The 20,542-nt window shown below is 48.9% G+C and overlaps 1 protein-coding gene across 1 annotated transcript; it reads left to right on the top strand.

Annotated features, from left to right (window-relative positions):
* The first annotated feature begins 13,956 nt into the window (after positions 1-13,956).
* Positions 13,957-20,300, top strand: LOC134935941 (zona pellucida sperm-binding protein 3-like). The gene is made up of 8 exons (XM_063930796.1): positions 13,957-14,550; positions 16,918-17,036; positions 17,947-18,050; positions 18,120-18,297; positions 18,369-18,489; positions 18,620-18,711; positions 19,655-19,785; positions 20,056-20,300. Exons 1-8 carry the CDS (start codon positions 13,984-13,986, stop codon positions 20,277-20,279), a joined length of 1,536 nt encoding a protein of 511 aa, XP_063786866.1. The 5' UTR covers positions 13,957-13,983; the 3' UTR covers positions 20,280-20,300.
* The last annotated feature ends 242 nt before the right edge of the window (positions 20,301-20,542 follow it).

Raw genomic sequence — 20,542 nt, 5'->3', positions numbered from 1 at the left:
CAACACTGTGACTGGCTGGACTGATGCAGCACAATATACTGACTACACTGGACAGCACAACACAGCACCACTTTATACAGCTACACTGGATATATGGCAACAGAGGACACCAACACTGTGACTGATACGGCACAATACTCTGACTACACTGGACTATACAGCACAACACAGCACCACTTTATACAGCTACACTGGATATATGGTAGCAGAGGACACCAACACTGAACTGGACTGAGACTCACAATACACTGACTACACTGGACTGGACTGAGCAGCACAACACAGCACAACACTTGCCACCCCACTTCCCCACCCCTACACAGACACTGAACACTGAGGACACGTCCTCTCACTACACTCTCCGAGACTGGAGTGAAAATGACCGCGACGCCCGGCTCCTTATATGGAACCCAAATCCTGCGAGAATCCGACAGCGCGATGATGTTTTGCCGCGTTTGGGATTCCGAGTCAGGCGGGAAAACCCGAACCAGGCTCGGAAAAGAACCCGGAATGCAAAGTCCGGTAGGGTTCGGTTCTCTGAGAACCGAATCCGCTCATCTCTAGTTATATGCATTGCCAACATGAGTAGAAATATTATGGTCTTCTATATACATTAAATAGAATTCCTTATTGGGGTGAATTATGAGGCGTGTTTTTCTCTATTATATGGAATAACTATAGTGTAATATTAAATGGATCTATTATACATGAATAAATAGATGTGCTTATGTATATAATATATATGGACTCACTATAGTCTGATTTATATATATATGTGTGTGTGTGTGTGTACGTGTGTACAATGGCCCTCATTCCGAGTCGTTCGCTCGGTAATTTTCATCGCATCGCAGTGAAATTCCGCTTAGTACGCATGCGCAATATTCACACTGCGACTGCGCCAAGTAATTTTACTATGAAGAAAGTATTTTTACTCACGGCTTTTTCTTCGCTCCGGCAATCGTAATGTGATTGACAGGAAATGGGTGTTACTGGGCGGAAACACGGCGTTTTATGGGCGTGTGGATAAAAACGCTACCGTTTCCGGAAAAAACGCAGGAGTAGCCGGAGAAAAGGGGGAGTGTCTGAGCGAACGCTGGGTGTGTTTGTGACGTCAAACCAGGAACGACAAGCACTGAACTGATCGCAGATGCCGAGTAAGTCTGGAGCTACTCTGAAACTGCTAAGAAGTTTGTATTCGCAATATTGCGAATACATCGTTCGCAATTTTAAGAAGCTAAGATACACTCCCAGTAGGCGGCGGCTTAGCGTGAGCAACTCTGCTAAATTCGCCTTGCGAGCGATCAACTCGGAATGAGGGCCAATGTATTTGCATTTTTTTGGTATCTTGGAGGTGATAATCATGGAATAGGGAATAATGGATCCAGTAAGAATAATTATTGATTGTTGATTAATCTATTATACTCACCGGTTTTCATTATGAAAGTTTATGGAGATCTGGTGATTTTAAATTTTACGTATTGAATATTTAGTGTTAAATAATAAATACTGCATATTAGGAACAGATGGAGAGAGAATTGACCACATATGAGAGGAATGAGTTAAACATCCTGTGAGGGGTGGACCTAACTGTGAGGAAGTACAGCCCTTAGGAAAAGGGGAGGGTTAGGATATATATAGGCCAGGAGTGGCCATTTTGGGTCTCTTTGATAGTGATTTGCCTTGTGAATGGGTGAGTCCTGCAGTGCAGAGCTTTCCCATTTTCATTAGTCTTGACTTAATTTAATATTTCTTGGGCTGTTTATGCCCCTCTCTGCATACGAGATCTGCCCTGCTTAGGAATGGCTTCTCAACCCCGGCGTTCCGCCGGAACTGCGGGCCGTTGTCGGGCATCAGGCGCTGGGTCTGGGCCGGAGGATGGCCTTGCTGGCCCTGGGGACGGCGTCCTGTCCCCTGGGACCTTCAGCGGCTCTGACAGCGGGCCGGAGCGGCGTGCGGGATGGGGGGAGACTCAGGGTCGGGCGCCCCGCGGGCGCGCCGCGATGGGCGCGCGTTGCCATGGGAGCCGATCCCTCCTGCAGTCTCTTCCCCCTCGCCACGACCGCAAATCAGCACCGGCCGAGGGGGGACATATAGGCAGGAGACGACGGTTACCAGGGCTGCAGCGGAGAATGTGGCGCCAGGAAGAGACGGGACGCGCGCGCCCACGCTCGCCACAGGCGGCGCCGTTTGCGCGCAGCGGCGCCGCTGGTCTCCCTGTCTCCCTGCTCAATCCCCAGCAGCCGTGGAGCGGGGGAGAAGAAGGGGCAGAGACCGGGGCAGGAGCAGCAGTGCTGCTCAGGGCCAGGAAGCGCGGTGGCTGAGCCAGTAGTCTAGTGGGTAAGCATGCTGGATAGTAACCAAGATGTCCTAGGTTCAATCCCCACTATGGGTTGTAATTAAACGCTGCGGCGCCCTCCCCGCAAACGGAAGGAGCTCCGGCCTGAGGGGGGAGGGTGCGCGCGGCGGGAGGGATAGCGAACGCGGCGCTGGCTCCGGCTGGCTGGCCAGCCAGCGGAGTAGGCGCTGTATCGCGGGGGTCAGGGCCGCTGGCGGGTAAAGGCGCTGCCCATTCCCCGCCGAGGCAAGCTGGGCGCAGGGCGTCGGGGCCACAGTTGACGCCAATCAAGTGCCCAGCGAGCAGGCGTACGAACACGCCGGCTGGGGAGCCCGCGGGGGGGGACGCTGAGTTTTTGGGGGGGCCAGGACCCCTCCGGAACTTTGGCGTCAGCCCTGGCCGCGTGGGTGGCTACGTTAGGGCCGCGGCCGCTTCCCCGGAAGTGTCTAGCGCTTCCGGAGCGCATGCAGTGGCAGGCGGGTCCGGTGCAAAGACGGTTGGCAGTGCAATATGAGGCAGTAAGGCCCGATTGTCGGGGGTCGTGGTTGCTGCACTATGACGGGCTGCCAGTAACGAAGTTTCAATTTCGGTGGATGATGGGTCGCTGTCTGACGAGCTTGGGCCTTTTCCCCTCCCACTTCGGTACACACTCCTTCCGCATAGGGGCTGCGACGGCGGCTGCGACGGCGGCGGGTCTTTCAGGGTCGCAAATCCAGGGGGTGGGACGATGGAAGTCGTCCTGTTATAAGCGATACATTCGCCCCGTCGCCTGAGATATTTTGCTCAGGCGCAGTTTGTCTTATAAAAATTAGAGTAAGATCATGTTGGTCTTGTGTTTATGCATATGTTATGTTTGCTATACGTTGGTTTGTTTACCCGTGTGTTATCCTACTCAGGGATTAGCCACTCGCCGCTGCTGGCGTGAGCCGGCAGCGGGGGTCTGGAGTTATTTTGCGATTTTTGCCTGACTTGACGGACTGAATTCTAATCATTAATTAGGCTGATCTGTTCTAATCTAAGTCCCTCAGCAGGTTTTTATGCTTTCACCTCCAGCTGAGTTACTTCATGTTTTACCCCTTTTTATACCCCCCCCTTGTTTAATTTTGTTTTGTTTCTTTTGCCTTTCCCTTCGTGTGTTAATGTTTTGCTTCAAATCAGCTAGAAGCTCGTGAGATCGGCTAGGCCGTGACTGCTGCGACATTTGGAAGCAATAAATTTTTTTTCTTTTTGGCAGATCCTTCAGGTTAACGCAATTACAAGTTATGGCGTAGAATTCTAGTAACAAATTTGACCCTTTTTTCCTCCTCTTCAGGTTGTGTTGCTGATGGCTTGCCCGTTTGGGTGGTCGGCCACTCGTATGTCTTTTGGGCAGCAAGGTTTTTGGCCTCTGATAGGGCTCAGAGGTTTCCTGGAGGTCAGGGAATCAGATGGCTTGGTTGGCGAGGAACGATGTGGAAAGATCTGATGAGTAGACTAGTCAGTCAGGCCAGCAAGCATGGGGTTCCCAAGGTTTTGGTTGTCCATTTAGGTGGCAACGACCTAGGGAAGAGGACTTCCTTGGAGTTACGGTGGGCCATGATACAAGATCTGGCAAGGGTGGCCGCAGCATGGACCAATTGTATATTGGTATTTTCCCTGATGGTGCCAAGGTTGAGTTGGCGAGGTGTGGAGGACGGACGCGTAATAGATGAGGCCAGGATAAAGGTGAATGGGGCAGTGGCGAAGTGGGTCTTGGCCCACGGAGGTAAAGTGGTTCGCCACCCTAGGCTTCGGTTCCGAGACAGTCACCTTTTTCGGCCTGATGGTGTACATCTATCCAATAAGGGGATGATGTTTTTCCTGGAGGATCTGTTCCTAGTGTTGCAGGAGTTAGGGTAGGTTATGGTGGCGGTGCGAGGATTCTGGGATGGAGTCCTTCGCTTTTGGCGGAAAAGAACGGCAGTTTGTTAGTTGTATGGTTTTTATAGGTAGTAAGTTTCAGTGCTATATGGTTTAGGTGCACTCACCTCCATCGACTTAATGGCCGCTCGACCACCCATCCGGGAGGCAGCGGCAGGGCACCCAGGAGCGGTGGGAAGTCACTGTGGGGGTTGTGTTGACACCTATTACCAATTTTGATAGGGTGCTGGACGGTTTCGGTCAGTTTACCATTTTAAGTTTACCAATAGTTTAATAGAGCCGTTCTTTTTTCTGCCACCATTATGCCGGCTGATTCGGCATCTTAACAAACTTTTTTCCAATTACAGGTTTTGCTATGGTTAGGGTCAAATAAATAGCTAGCAATTTTCTGCCAAAATCAAGTCTCCGTGTCTTTATTTACTGGTATAAGAGGTAACTAAGGTTTACTTGAATAAAGGGGGTCCACCAAATATCACTAGGATGTTTAAGAGAATTACTATCTCCTATATATTTGCCTACATCTGTGACTCTGTGCCTGTGCCTGCCCGTAACACTGGGTGGAGTCACAGGCCTGTCTGGGGCGGAGCCACCTGCTACTGACCAGTGGCTAGAGCACAGGGAACCAGCATTGGACGGACACCTCACTGAGCAAGGTAGCACACACCCTTCCCTTGCTTTCACCACCACAAACAGGCACTAACCCACTACACCCACACTCCGCTAACCCCCCTCCCTAGCTCCCACCTGCAGCTTCTCAACGGTCGCAGCATGGGACACACCCGCACACCCCTCCCCGACCCAACACATGCAGCCTCCACTTACTTAAGGTGTTTGGGAGGCCTGTCAGATAGGGGAACGTATGGCTAGCAATAAAACCCCATTTAAAAATCACACAGGGAGCCCACAGTGATTGTCCAGCGGATCCGTCACTGGATCCGCTGTCAATCACTGTTGTGGGTGCGGCGGAGGTGGAACGGTCGGCGTGGGTGCGGCCGGCGTGGGTGCGGACAGCGGGGGTACGTCCGCCGGGGGTACGACCGCCGGGGCTGCGGCCGCCGTGGTTTCGGTTGTGCGGCCGCCGACAGCGCGGCCGCAGGTGCACAGTTGGAGCAGCGGAGCGGAAACCCATTTCAAAAATGGCGCCTCAGCGTCATTTTTGAAAATTAAGATGGCCGCCGCGAGCCAATCACGGCTCGCTGCGTCATCGCTCCACCCCCTCTGGCTGACTTATATAAGTCAGCGCGAGGGAGCGGCCGTCAGTCTGACGGCGGAGGAGGAGCGGAGAAGAGCTCCTGAAGGAAGAAGACGGCGGAAGTCCTGGATGGGCGGCGGCTTAGCAGCCGCCGCGCACCAGGTGAAGACGCTGGAAGCCCTGGGGAAGGCGGCGGCCATGCAAAAGAGCTTTAAGGCCGCCGCCTCCCAGGTGAAGACTTTGGAGAAAGACGCAGGAAGCCCTGGGGAAGTGGCGCCCCCCCCAGGTGAAGACGCCTGAAGCCCTGGGGAAGCGGCGGCCATGCAAAAGAGCTTAAAGGCCGCCGCCCCCAGGTGAAGACCCTGTGCAATAAAACTTATTTTTTAAGACAGTGTGGTGTTTTTATTTTAATATTTTCTTTACAGGTGGACTACAGGTGCCAGCGGGCCCTTTATGTCCGGGCATGCTGGCACTTGTGGTTCTCCAAGTGCCAGCATGCTGGGACAGGCTTGCTGGCACCTGTAGGCCACCTGTAAAGAACAATATTACGCTTCTTTACAGGTGGACTACAGGTGCCAGCGGGCCCATTAGGTCCGGGCATGCTGGCACTTGTGGTTCACCAAGTTCCAGCATGCTGGGACAGGCTTGCTGGGACCTGTAGGCCACCTGTAAAGAACAATATTACGCTTCTTTACAGGCGGACTACAGGTGCCAGCGGGCCCATTAGGTCCCGATGCTGGCACTTGTGGTTCTCCAAGTGCCAGCATGCTGGGACAGGCTTGCTGGGATCTGTAGCCCACCAGTAAAGAACAATTTACCAATGAACCCTGCACCCACCGCCACCAGGGGTGCTGGGCATAGCACCGGGCTATCAGCCCAGTGCTGGTTATTGCTCGGGAGGGGGACCCCATGTTTATTTTATGGAGTCCCCACTTCCGAGGAATTCCAGCCCTGGGCTGACTAGCTTGGGGGGGGGGGGGGATTAATGCTATGGCAGGGGGACCCCATACCGAGCGTCTCCCCTGCTATGGTATTACCCCTCCCTGGCTGGTTCTGCCTGGTGCTGGTTTCATGAGTCAAGGGGGGCCCACGCTTTAAAAAAATTCCCTTCTCCTCTATGGGGGGGGGGGGGGGGGAGGGGGAGGTTACCTGCTTGTGCCTCCCCAGCCACTCGCAGCAACCTCCTCCACTATCTGTGCTGCCGCCACACGCAAAACCCAAGCACCCAAACCCGCAGCACGGGACACACCCGCACCACCCACCCAGACCCAACACACGCAGCCTCCACTTACTCCCCTCCCCACCTCTCACCTCTAACATGAAGCAGGAAACGCCAACTACTATTCTACTCCTTAACCTTTATATAGGGGTTACGGGGGCGTAGCCCGTTTCGACGGTGTGAAGAGCGCCCGCAGGGCGTGATGAATCGCCTAGTTATACATGTGTATGTCAATTGTGCTTGCTGTGGTCATAAAATACGTAGTGCCACTAGAGGGCGTAGGTGTACTGGCAATGACGTTAGATATAAAACACCAGTGTGCATAGGAATATGTATAGTAATATGAAATTATTTATTTATTTACTTACTATTATTCATATATCGGTTCATTTTAAAGTGTAACGTAGGTTGGTTTGTATAGATATTGAGTCCAGGGAGCTAGTTCTAATTAGTGATGAGCGGGTTCGGTTTCTCAGAAACTGAACCCCCCCGAACTTCACCCTTTTTACACGGGTCCGAGCCATACTCGGATTCTCCCGTATGGCTCGGTTAACCCGAGCGCGTCCGAACGTCATCATCCCGCTGTCGGATTCTCGCGAGATTTGGATTCTATATAAGCAGCCGCTCGTCGCCGCCATTTTTACTCGTGCATTGGAAATGTTAGAGAGAGGACGTGGCTGGCGTCCTCTCCGTTTATTCATTGTTGAGTTGATGCAAATATCTGTGCTTGCTTATATCATTGTGGGGACTGGGGAGCAGCTTTATATTAATATAGGAGGAGTACAGTGCAGAGTTTTGCTGATCAGTGACCACCAGTTTTATCCGTTCTCTGCCTGAAAAAAACGCTCCTTATCTGTGCTCAGTGTGCTGCATATATCTGTGCTCACACTGCTTAATTGTGGGGACTGGGGAGCAGCTGTATTATATAGCAGGAGTACAGTGCAGAATTTTGCTGACAGTGACCACCAGTATACGTTGTCTGCCTGAAAAACACTCCATATCTGTGCTCAGTGTGCTGCTTTATTGTGGGGACTGGGGAATCGGGACCACCAGTATAATATTATATAGGAGGAGTACAGTGCAGAGTTTTGCTGACACCGTGACCACCAGTATATATAGCAGTACGGTACGGAAGGCCACTGCTGTACCTACCTCTGTGTCGTCATTAAGTATACTATCCATCTACATTCTAATTCTATACCTGTGGTGCATTTTAGTTTTGCAGTTTTCTGACACAGTGACCACCAGTATATATAGCAGTACGGTATGGAAAGCCACTGCTGTACTTACCTCTGTGTCGTCAAGTATACTATCCATCTACATTCTATACCTGTGGTGCATTGCAGTTGTGCAGTTTGCTGACACAGTGACCACCAGTATATATAGCAGTACGGTACGGAAGGCCACTGCTGTACCTACCTCTGTGTCGTCATTAAGTATACTATCCATCTACATTCTATACCTGTGGTGCATTTTAGTTTTGCAGTTTGCGGACACAGTGACCACCAGTATATATAGCAGTACGGTACGGAAGGCCACTGCTGTACCTACCTCTGTGTCGTCATTAAGTATACTATCCATCTACATTCTAATTCTATACCTGTGGTGCATTTTAGTTTTGCAGTTTGCTGACACAGTGACCACCAGTATATATAGCAGTACGGTACGGAAGGCCACTGCTGTACCTACCTCTGTGTCGTCATTAAGTATACTATCCATCTACATTCTATACCTGTGGTGCATTTTAGTTTTGCAGTTTGCTGACACAGTGACCACCAGCATATATAGCAGTACGGTACGGAAAGCCACTGCTGTACCTACCTCTGTGTCATCATTAAGTATACTATCCATCTACATTTTATACTTGTGGTGCATTTTAGTTTTGCAGTTTGCTGACACAGTGACCACCAGTATATATAGCAGTACGGTACGGAAGGCCACTGCTGTACCTACCTCTGTGTCATCAAGTATACTATCCATCTAGATTCTATACCTGTGGTGCATTTCAGTTGTGCAGTTTGCTGACACAGTGACCACCAGCATATATAGCAGTATGGTACGGAAGGCCACTGCTGTACCTACCTCTGTGTCGTCAAGTATACTATCCATCTACATTCTATACCTGTGGTGCATTTTAGTTTTGCAGTTTGCTGACACAGTGACCACCAGTATATATAGCAGTACGGTACGGAAGGCCACTGCTGTACCTACTCTGTGTCGTCATTAAGTATACTATCCATCTACATTCTATACCTGTGGTGCATTTTAGTTTTGCAGTTTGCTGACACAGTGACCACCAGTATATATAGCAGTACGGTACGGAAGGCCACTGCTGTACCTACCTCTGTGTCGTCATTAAGTATACTATCCATCTACATTTTATACCTGTGGTGCATTTTAGTTTTGCAGTTTGCTGACACAGTGACCACCAGCATATATAGCAGTACGGTACGGAAAGCCACTGCTGTACCTACCTCTGTGTCGTCATTAAGTATACTATCCATCTACATTTTATACTTGTGGTGCATTTTAGTTTTGCAGTTTGCTGACACAGTGACCACCAGTATATATAGCAGTACGGTACGGAAGGCCACTGCTGTACCTACCTCTGTGTCGTCAAGTATACTATCCATCTAGATTCTATACCTGTGGTGCATTTCAGTTGTGCAGTTTGCTGACACAGTGACCACCAGCATATATAGCAGTATGGTACGGAAGGCCACTGCTGTACCTACCTCTGTGTCGTCAAGTATACTATCCATCTACATTCTATACCTGTGGTGCATTTTAGTTTTGCAGTTTGCTGACACAGTGACCACCAGTATATATAGCAGTACGGTACGGAAGGCCACTGCTCTACCTACCTCTGTGTCGTCAAGTATACTATCCATCTTCATTCTATACCTGTGGTGCATTTCAGTTGTGCGCAGTATATATAGTAGTAGGCCATTGCTATTGAAACTGGGATGTTAAAGTGACAGAGGATGACAGAGGGGAGGTCGGAGGAGAGAAAGTGGGGAAGCCAGGCAGCAAAAAGATAACACCCCATTTCTGAGTTAGGCAAATTCCATTTGTCCTGTACAGTATGTCCCCAAAGGTAGGTACCCTATTGGCACATAACAGCTAGCTGGCATAAGGCAACTGGCATGAGACCGGAGTCTGAATGCACCTTCTGAGTGACCTGTAACCAATGTAAGGTAAGATAAAAGCGGAACCAGAGGTGGAAGTATTTCTCTAATTCTATTGCAGATGGCCAAGGTAGGGCTTGTATGGTATCATTGGCAGTGATCCATCCAAGGCATAACCAAAGGAGCAGAGATTTGGGACGGAAGGAGAGATCCCTCAGGTACACCCATTGAATGATCCATCTTATCCTTGTCCAGTCTAAGATTCTACTTAGCATCACTCATAGCAGCTTCTATAACGTGTCAGTTGTCCGTCACTAAGGGCTATAGGTGTCTATGTACTAAGCCGTGGAGAGAAATAGAGTAGAGAGAGATATACAGTTCCAAACAATCAACTCTTGCCATGTTTCAGGCTGTGTTTGAACATTGGCTTAGGAGCTGATTGGTTGGTACTTTGTCATGTTTGCAGGGCTGCCATCAGGGGGGGACTGCGGGGACTGGAGTCCCGGGCCCTTACAGAGAAGGGGCCCACCCCTGGCTTCTACCGTTGATACCTAGAGAGCTGCACCAAGATGTGCAACAACAGCTGGCTGATGTGCAGGGAGGACTTCTTAAAACAAGCCTTCCTTGCACATCAGCTCTCTGTCAATCATTCCTGTGGGTCTGCAGTGCTCCACCTTTCTGTAAGGTCGCAATGTGTAACATCACATAGGGGTGGAGCGGTGTGGCAGAATCTTTTTTTTGTTCGGGGGGCGGCTGTCTATTTTGTAAGTCCCGGGCCCCAGGGGCAGATCCAGAAGAAAATGATAGGGGGGGCACCATGGAAGGGGCAAGTACATTTGCGTGCGGCTTCGGTGCATGTGAGGTGGCGCTTCTTATATAATGCCCACAGTTGTAGCGCTCATTATGCAATTCCACTGTACTGGTAGTGCCCCTTATATAGACCCCATAGTAGTGGTGCCCCTTATGCAATGCCCGTATTGCCCCCAGTAGTAATGCCCCCAATAGATGACCCCCCAGTATTAATGCCCCCAGTAATAATGCCCCCAGTAGTAATGCCCCTTGTTGATGCCCCCCAGTAGTAATGTCCCCCCCGTAGTTTGCCCCCAGTAAAAAAACATCATACTTACCGAGCCCCGCTCCCGCTTCCAAACCACTGCAGTCGTCCTCTCTTGGCGTCCGCTCCTCAGCACTATGAGAGAGGCGTCATCTCCCATAGCGCACGCCGCACAGTGACAGCGCCGGAAACCGGAGCACAGTACTGAGCTCCTGCCTCTGGCTTTCGGTGAGGAGAGACGGGCGACCGCTTGTAACACAATCTCGGCGGGCGCCCGTCATCTCCCTGTGCGGCGCCGGCCAGAGGCGGATTTAGCCCTCATGGGGCCCTAAGCGAAATACCGATTAGGGGCCCCCCTAGCTCAAACAAGCCATAGCACTATATTTTTGTTCTGACTTATGCCCCCTTACATTACAGATGGAGTTCCGTCTGTGCCTGGGCCTATCACCGTGTCTGGGGCGCGCACGTGTCCGTGACACGCACGCGCCCCATTCACTAGAATGGGGCACTCCCGGCGGGGTTATGCGGCGACCAATCAGAGCGTGTCTCATAGAGGTACTGTGTGCGCGCCAAAAAAATGAGTGTGGCCAATTAAAATGAGACGTGATACACAGACATATGCCCCCACAGTGCCAGTTAAACAATTGCCCCCACAGTGCCAGTTAAACAATTGCCCCCACAGTGCCAGGTAAACAATTGCCCCCCACAGCAGGTATACAAATGCCCCCGCAGCAGTGCTGCAGCTGCATACTGCTGCTGTTTCTCTGCCCGGCTCTGAGGGTGTTAGGAGGAGAGCGCGGCTATGTCTGGTTGCGGTGGCGTGTAGGCTGGTTTGAAGTCCGCTACACGCCACCAGATAGCCGCGCTCTCCTCCTGACAGCTGAGACACGCTGCCGCCGGAGTGAGCAGCAGCGTGTCTCAGTGACACAAGCAGGGGGGGGACCGCCGGGGGATGGGAGGGACGGACGGGGCCACAATTGACAGGGGGGGGGGGGGGCACGGGCCCGAGTGCCCCCCCCCTGGTTCCGCCACTGCCGGGCCCCACAATTTCTGATGGCAGCCCGGCATGTATGTAAACTTTTAACATAAAAAAACTATTAATGTTTCTGTTGTTATTATTAATATTCCTTATGTTATTGTTTAATGTGTAAATATTAGAAAAAGTGGTGCATAATTAAAATGTCCACAAAATCATAATTATTGTGGTGATGTTACTGAATATATGTTTCAAGGGGAACAAAAAAACCAAAAACCTTACACATGTATGTGGGTATGATTTTTGTAGATAATAATTGTTTGTTGCTTTAAATCATAAAAAAAACTCAGCTTTTAAACTAAAAGCCATTAACCAAAAAAAAAAACTTGCTTGTAAATGTTATTGTACATGTTTGTAGGAAAACAAGTGTGTTCTTGACAAACCTGCATTGTTATTAACTAAAAGAATTATTAGGTTACTACTAACATATATGTTAGAGTAATACATGTGTTACATAGTTTAAAGCTCCCTTACATGTTGTTACGTTTCAATGCAGCTGAATGAAGTGAATTGTGGTCGGCAGTGTGAGCTGCTTCAGCCAGCGGGGTGTAATGAAGCAATGATTGCAGTATACATCCAACTTTCTACAACTGAGGTCATCTTGTGCAGATTTTTAGGTAGACCTGTAGTCACTCAGAAACTGCACACCATAAATGTGCGTTCAGTTGCAAAAAATGCATATGCTCCGCCTATCTAAAATCTGCATACACCCACAACACGCCCCTGCTCGTAGTTTTTGCGAGTGCAGCCCTTTAGTACGCCCCCTACACGCCTAGTTTTCGTAGTGCATACACAGTTTTTGGTATGAGATATTTCTTTTGCCTGGGTGAATGCCATGTATATGGCCCGCAGTTCCAGAATGTTGATTGGCAGACAACTTTCTTCTTTGGTCCAGCGTCCCTGTAAGAAGTACTGTTCTGGCACGGCTCCCCAGTCCTGAAGACTGGAATCTGTTGTCAGAACCTCCCAATCTGAGATCCAAAAGGGTCGACCCTTGTCCAGATGGTAAGTCTGTAGCCACCAGGCTATTGATTGATGAGCTTCCTGAGGAAGAATCATTGGGGGTCATTCTGAGTTGATCCCAAGTAGCAACTTTTGGCAGCCTGTGCGATCAACTAGACGCCACCTATGGGGGAGTGTATTTCTGCATAGCAGGGCTGCGAACGCTTGTGCAGCCCTGCTATGCAAAAACCGTTTCCTGTAAAAGAAGACCAGGGTAGAGTTACTTACCCTGTGCGATTGATCCAGCGATGCAGGTCCCGGAATTGACGTCAGACATCCGCCCTCCAAACGCATCTACACGCCTGCGTTGGACTCACCACTCCCCGAAAACGGTGAGATGCTGCCCGGTTCCGCCTTCCTCCTGTCAATCTTCTTGGCATCGCCAGCCAACAACGCAACTGCGCAATGCGGCAGCCACACATGCGCAGTACCGACCTGATCGCACGGCTGCGAAGAAGCGCAGCGTGCGTTTGGGTCGGAATGACCCCCATTGTCTGAGTTTTTATCGTCTGATGCTGTCCGTTCCATTTGGAGAGAATCAGATGTTGAAGGGGTCTTGAATGGAATTGAGCATATTTATTTATTAACACTTTCTTAATAGCGCAGCACATTCCGTTGCGCTTTGCAATTAGAACAACAGTAATAAAACAAAACTGGGAAAAAACAGAAAGAAAAAGATGTAGGAAGACCCTGCTCACAAGCTTACACTCTATAAACATGTTGCAGTAACATGGAATTGTGCTGGGGCCTATTTATAATCACTTATGGAGCCGTTCCTGCATGTTTTTAGTAACTGCACCAGACACTATAACATTCAGCAAACTCTGGAAGCTGAAAACAGAGCACTTACTTTGCTGCAAAGCATATATATTTAATATTTATCTTACCAGTTGTTGTGGAACTACAAGTCCCATAATGCCCTGTCATACAAAGGTTATCTGCCTTGTGTCATATGTATTGGTAATGAAATCCTCATTAGGTGGCAGCATGTGATGAGAGGAGTGATCAGGTGAGTGTGATCATTACCTGCCCCAGGTGGGAGTATTAGCAGCTGGGGGAGGGGTATAAATGGTTGATCCCTGCACTCCTGGCATCGTGCTGTTTGTTCTGCAGGCAGAATGGGGATGTGTGTGAGGTGGTGTTGGCTGCTGCTGCTGGTAGTGGCTCTGGTTTATGGCTCAGGATTGGCCAGTGCTGGGGAGCGTGTCTTGGTTAGACGCCAGTCAGGTGATTGGTGGAGGCATCACCAGCACTCTGTCAGGGGCTCTCCTAGAGTGTCTCATGTGGGTGCTGCTCAGCCAGTGCCTGGCCTGGGGTCTCCCAGATGGATTGCTCAGCCAGCGTCTGGCTTGGGGTCTTCCAGACAGATTGCTCAGCCGGTGTCTGGCCTGGGGTCTTCCAGATGGGGTGCTCAGCCTGTGTCAGGATGGGGGTCCCCTGTTAGGAATAATGGGGGAGCTGCTCAGTCTAGACAGCTGGCACCACCCCAGAACTCTCCTATCAGTGTACAGTGTGGTGAGGACGTGATGGTGGTAACTGTGATGAGAGACCTGTATGGCAATGGGAAGCTGGTGAAGGCCTCAGACCTGAGTTTAGGACCCCAGTCCTGCAGTCCCAGCCCCCAGAGCAGTGATACCAGTGTGGTCTTCAACATCGGCCTCCAGGAGTGTGGGAACGCAGTACAGGTAATGATGGACTGTACTGTGTGATGTGTTTATTTGCCTGGTTACTGTCTCCTAGTGTCTTTGTCTCCTGTCCATTACAACCGGTCTATTACTATGTGTTAGTGGAGTAACTTAGGCATGGGGGTTCCTACTGATGGATTCTGCTCTACAAAACATCTGCCTATACTGTAACTGTTGCACCCTGAGTGTAGGCCTCATGAACCTTCCCTTACACAGGGCTCTGGTAACTACTGAGGCTTATACTGTGTGAGGGACACCAGTGGGCAGGGTTTCTGCTGGGTGTGACAGGTGTGCACTGATGGACAATGTGGTGGTAATTAGCAGATGGATTGTGTTGGTTGAGTGCTGCTCACCAGAGGCGGATTGGCCATAGGGTTTACAGGGAAGATTCCTGGTGGGCCAACGCACCTGTGGGGCCTGTTTTGTTTGTGGACATGTGGTCCTTTTTATAGACCTAATGACTAAGATACAAAATAATTTGCATATATGAAAATGACTTTGCCACTTACACTAGATCATCTGCAATCACAGGCTATGCTCTGTCTGTCTGCTTGGCTGACATATAAGATTGAGTGAATAGTGATTGGGATACGGTTAATGTAATAAGCAAGAAAATATATCTTTCTAAAGAATTATATAGTTTCCTAAATTCTGAAGGTGTATCATATAATGTGCTGGTAATATTTAATTTTATTTTTAACGACGTCCTTGATGTTGGACATGCCCACTATCTGGAAAGTCAGGAGGGGAGATGTGCTTTCTGCCATGGCCCTTGGTTAGACCTTACACCTCTGGGGCCATTAGTACAAATTTTTCCAGGGCAGCTTTTTGTTCCCAATCCGCCCCTGCTGCTCACTATTGGTGGTCAGGGCAGAAAGCTCCCATGTAATATGTATTACAGAACAGTGCTATATTCTGTGGGAAATGGTAACCAGCCTGCTGAGCTGTGGGGCAGATATAGGAACTAGTGTTATGGGTTTTAGTGGCATCAGAGCCGGGTATGTGCGCTGATATCACTTCTCCCCCATGCATTAAGGTGGGGTTGTCTGCCTTTTCTATCTGTGCACATCGTGTATTCACTGCTGCTCTGCAAGTGACAGGGGACCATATGGGTCTGGGACACCTGCACATGAGGGCCCGCCATACTGTATGCCTAATAACTTATTCTTCATACAAAAGTGTTATTAATGTTTAGTAGTCGAGGCTACTCCAGGAGTGAATATTCACACATTGTTATGGGAGTGGGAGCCAACTGTATCTCTCGGCAGCAGTGTTTCTCCCCCCCCCCCCCCCCCCCAGTAACTTGATGGCACCATTGCTGCTGATCGATGGTTAACGATCGTTGGAGGTGTGGAATGCTGGCTGATCTTGAGCCTTGTTTTAAAGGGGCAAACCCATGCCTTGTAAGTGATTGCCCCTTTAAGTCATATATATGCCTGCATCCTGCACCTCTGATGTCAGCCACAATTACATCCCACCCATGGTCCTCCTTGTAGAGAGACTGTACTGAAGCCATCTCCTTGGTTCTAACCTCTGAGCCAAGACATCTACAGCTGTGTATGGTCATAGTGGTGCTCTGTAACTGGTAACATGCCACCCCCAGCAGTCATAACCTTCAGCTGTCAGCAATGACCTCTATAGCAGGACAATGAGTCTTTATTGTGGGGCGTATTTGGATCGGGTGGTTACCCTCCCACTGACTCCGAAAACTTCTAAAAGGGAAAATATATCAAACCATATACTGAGTGGCGGGGGCACCAATAGCAATTAATGAACTGCTACCCATCATGCTAGCTGCTGTAGAAGCTGAGCAGGGACAGGCTTACCATACTGTCCTTTTAAACTGGGACACTCGTAAATCACACTGGTTCTGTGGCTGGCTGACATCATGACTTGCATTTCACCTGGTTTTCAGCAGCTAGAGAACCTGTAATTCTTGACTTTCCAGTTAAAGGGCTGGTATGATAAGACGAAGTAGGAAATGTATCGGGCCCTCCCGACTATGGGTTCCCAACAATGAACCTCAAGGTGCACTAACAGTCCTGGTTTTATGGATAGCCATTCTTAAAAATAGGTGAGGTGACTTAACACTGATCAAACATGGATATAACTAAAACATGGACTGTTAATGTTTCTTGAGGACCAAAATACACAGGAAAAGTGGTGCTTGGCAATTAACTGTAGTCGGGACCTGAACTTCCTCTACCATCACTTGCTTCTGAGCTATCTGGCTCACATGTTCTGTCCTGGTAATAGTTGACTAATGTGACTTCTAAACTTTTTTCCACTTTAACCAATCTGGGATTAAGTTGGCATTACCAGGGTCTACAGGCTGAATGATGGAGAAATGTCTGCTTTGTCCTACAGATGACGGCAGACTGGCTGATCTACACCACCTCCCTGACCTACAGTCCAACATCTTCTAGTGGTGTCCCCATCACCAGGTCCAACCCTGCTGTGGTTCCCATCCAGTGTTTCTACCCCCGGTGAGTTTACACCAGTGATTGAGTCTCATCCATTGGCTACTGCCGTTAAGGTTCTGGAATATAAATGGGGATTTTCGGCATGTCGGCCTATATAGAAGAGTTGTCCCTCCTTTGTAGTAATGTCTACAGGTAGCAAGTTGGCAATAGTTTGCAGGAAATTATTTGGGATGTATTCCTACTAGAGTCCTGCAACACTCACAGCTGAAGTGTGATCCTGTGGCTTCACCCAAGCAAAACCATATTCTACTCTCTCCTTGTAGAAAAGGAGCATTACTATAGTACAGATAATGCCTGTTACTTGCATTTTTGCTTTACTGTACCCAGTGTCAGACTGGGGAATGGAGAACCCACCAAGGAACGCAGTGTTAAGGGGTGTGGCCAGCCACCACAGGGGGACTTGGGCAACCATTATGGACATGCAAAGAACAGGACACTACTATAAAGGAGGGTACAGTGGTGTTAGGAGTTTGATTGGCATGGAAGCTAATCTTGAGTGTCTGGTTTGTTTTTATGGTAACTACTTGCAGTTCATCCATGCCTCCTGTGACACCAATTCACTGCACCCTAGATTAGGGGTTGGGGTGCACCAGGCATTTCTCCTGTACACCAGGGTGCCAGTGTGACCTTATCTGTAGTACAGTGTATGCCAGGGTAGAACAAATCTTGTGCAAGAACCCATGGTGCACCACATATGGTATGTTGGGTAAAGTATCTGAATACTTTTGCCCACATGAATTCATACTTGATGATGATGATTTGCTGTAGCAGCATCCAAACCAATCAGTGATGCTGAGGGTAAGGGGAGGAACATGTGGTTACTGTTGCTGGTCTTAAATGTTCCATTTAGTGGTAACTTTGCTTTTTATCTGCTTATAATACTGGACCACTGGTATTTGTTTATCCTGTGTAGACATGGTAATGTGAGCAGCAATGCCATCAAGCCAACATGGGTTCCGTTCAGTACCACAGTGTCCTCAGAAGAGAGGCTGTCATTCTCCTTGCAGCTGATGATGGGTGAGTGAGGTGGAAGGTACATTATGGTGGTGCTGGGTCTGGTCTCTTCTAATTCTGATTTCCTTACAGATGACTGGAGTGCTCCCAGACCTTCATCTGACTTCCAGCTGGGGGACATGTTCTACATAGAGGCCTCTGTGGACACACAGAACCACGTCCCTATGATGCTATTTGTCGATAGCTGTGTGGCCACTCTGTCTCCTGATGTCCAGTCCACCCCTAATTATGCGATCATTGCCAACAATGGGTATGTTATACAGGTTACTGTTCATGGTTTATCTGATACCACCTTGTGCCAATAACTAATGTGTTCTATAGGTGCCTGGTGGATGGTCAGCAGGAAGATTCCTCTTCTGCCTTTGTATCGCCAAGGCCTGAGCCAGACAAGCTCCGGTTCATGGTTGATGCTTTCCGGTTCACTGGGGTGGATGTCTCTCTGGTGAGGATTGGGTTTTGCTACTGATCTAGTATGGCAGATAATGCTGATCATGTGCCTCTTCTATGCTAGTGGCTGTAGACATTGATTGTCTTTCCTTTGTCCTGAGTTCTATATCCTCTTCCTCCACCAGATCTATATCACTTGTACTCTCAGAGCTGCTGCAGCCACCCAGGTTCCTGATCCAATGAACAAGGCCTGTTCTTACATGAAGGCATCTAGCAGGTGATAATGTTCTACTGTAGGTTCTCTAACTCCTGTATATTAGGACAAGAAAGGATCTTGATGTGAGGAGGGAAACTTTTCAGACAAATACATAATTGTACAGTGACTAAGGCGATTGACTCTCTAGTAACTTATGGTTTCCCTAATAAATGGATGTCCATAAAAAGCTTCCAGTCTATGCAGGATGTGGACTGAATGTAATCACAGGTGCTTTATATCAATGGTATTTCTAGGTCCTTCTGAACTTGTGGCATTCCATAAACCACAGGTTCTCAAACTCTGTCCTCAGGACCCCACACGGTGCATGTTTTGCAGGCCTCCTCACAGAATCACAAGTAACCTAATTAGCTCCACCTGTGGACCTTTTAAAATGTGTCAGTGAGTAATTAATACACCTGTCCACCTGCTGGGTTACCTGCAAAACATGCACTGTGTGGGGTCCTGAGGACAGAGTTTGAGAACCGCTGCCATAAACTAATCCAGCTGACCAAATGTAGCTTCCACATGGAGAATAAGTCGCTACCAGCATTCTTTGATCTACATAGACTTACAGTATATAAGTAAATGCAAGTGCCCACTCTAAGTACAGATGGTGAAACTTCTACAATTACCCTGGAATATAAGAGGTTTATGACACATTTGGCCAAGAAAATGAATATCAAGGTGAATTCTATCAGACGGACCCTAACATCACATCAATTTATCCAGACCTTGCCATAATAGTGCCCCTTCTAATGGCTAAATGTTAATCATAATCGCTTTGACTATCTGTATTGGTGCTTTGTGTTCACATGCATTGTATTTTTGGTGCCTGGCCATTCTCGGCATGGCAGCATCTCCAATGTCTAAGATTATGGTGTGCAGTCAATGGTGTGTCCCCCCCCCCCCCCAAATCCATACAGACTTGTAACACAGGCTCATTGCTTCTGTCTTATCTCCTTAGCTGGGTGGCTTTGGATGGCCCCAATGCAATCTGCCAGTGCTGTGATGCTGGGACCTGTGCTGGTCAGAGCAGGAGACTGGGACCCATCCGTGGGATTCCAAGAGGAATTGGCAAAAGAGAAATTGCAGCAGGTGAGTAACAGACATTGATAGGATTAGCTGCCCGGCCCATTCTACATACACAAGCCTCCTGTCCAGAAAACTGGAGATGTTCTTTAAACCTTGGTGAGATAAAGGGGGACAGACATGTACTAAGCAGTGATAAAAATTATTCCTGTAATGTCACTTATCCACTTAAGTCTTTATTTACTACACTACTTGATGCACATTTTCCCTAGTGAAAACACCAGGCTAGGTGTGGGTTTTTAAAAAATAAAAATAAAACCATGCTCTTCTCTGCAGGCCCATCTACAGAAGAACATGGATCGGTGACTTTGGGTCCTCTGCTGGTGGTTGGGGCAGACGGTGTCCAGGCTTCCAGAATGACTGCAGAGTCGGGGCACTTGGAACAGTGGGTGCTGGTGGCTACAGTGTCCCTCAGTCTGGCTGTGTTACTTGGGTTTTTTGCTCTGACTGTGAAACGCATCATTAAGAGACATGCTGGTGTACAGGCCGCAGAGAAATAAAATGCTACATTGCAATCTTAATTCCTGTGTCCATATTGTCTACAACAAGTGCCAGAGGTCATAGTTGGGTCTGGATTAAGCTGTGGGGTGGGCCTCCATATTCTGTGATCATCTCTCCCACTTATCCTACCCACTGCTACTATGGGACTGCACAGTGTAAGTGCAGCAGTGTGCTCAGAGGGTATTATGTCCAAATCAATGGGTCGTACTACTTACACACTGGGACAGGACTTGGGAGAACTCTGACTGACTTTCTCCAATAC

This window comes from Pseudophryne corroboree, chromosome 6, assembly GCF_028390025.1.
Source record: "Pseudophryne corroboree isolate aPseCor3 chromosome 6, aPseCor3.hap2, whole genome shotgun sequence".
NCBI lineage: Eukaryota > Metazoa > Chordata > Amphibia > Anura > Myobatrachidae > Pseudophryne > Pseudophryne corroboree.
The sequence above is the reverse complement of the archived record's forward strand: the minus strand, read 5'-3'. Positions and strand labels throughout refer to the sequence as shown.

Excerpts from the sequence above, each read along its gene's own strand:
- LOC134935941 (XM_063930796.1), top strand. The coding sequence starts at position 13,984 with ATGGGGATGTGTGTGAGGTGGTGTTGGCTGCTGCTGCTGGTAGTGGCT. Across the intron at positions 14,551-16,917 it reads AGTGTGGGAACGCAGTACAG|ATGACGGCAGACTGGCTGAT; the intron begins GTAATGATGGAC and ends TTTGTCCTACAG. Across the intron at positions 18,298-18,368 it reads GCGATCATTGCCAACAATGG|GTGCCTGGTGGATGGTCAGC; the intron begins GTATGTTATACA and ends TGTGTTCTATAG.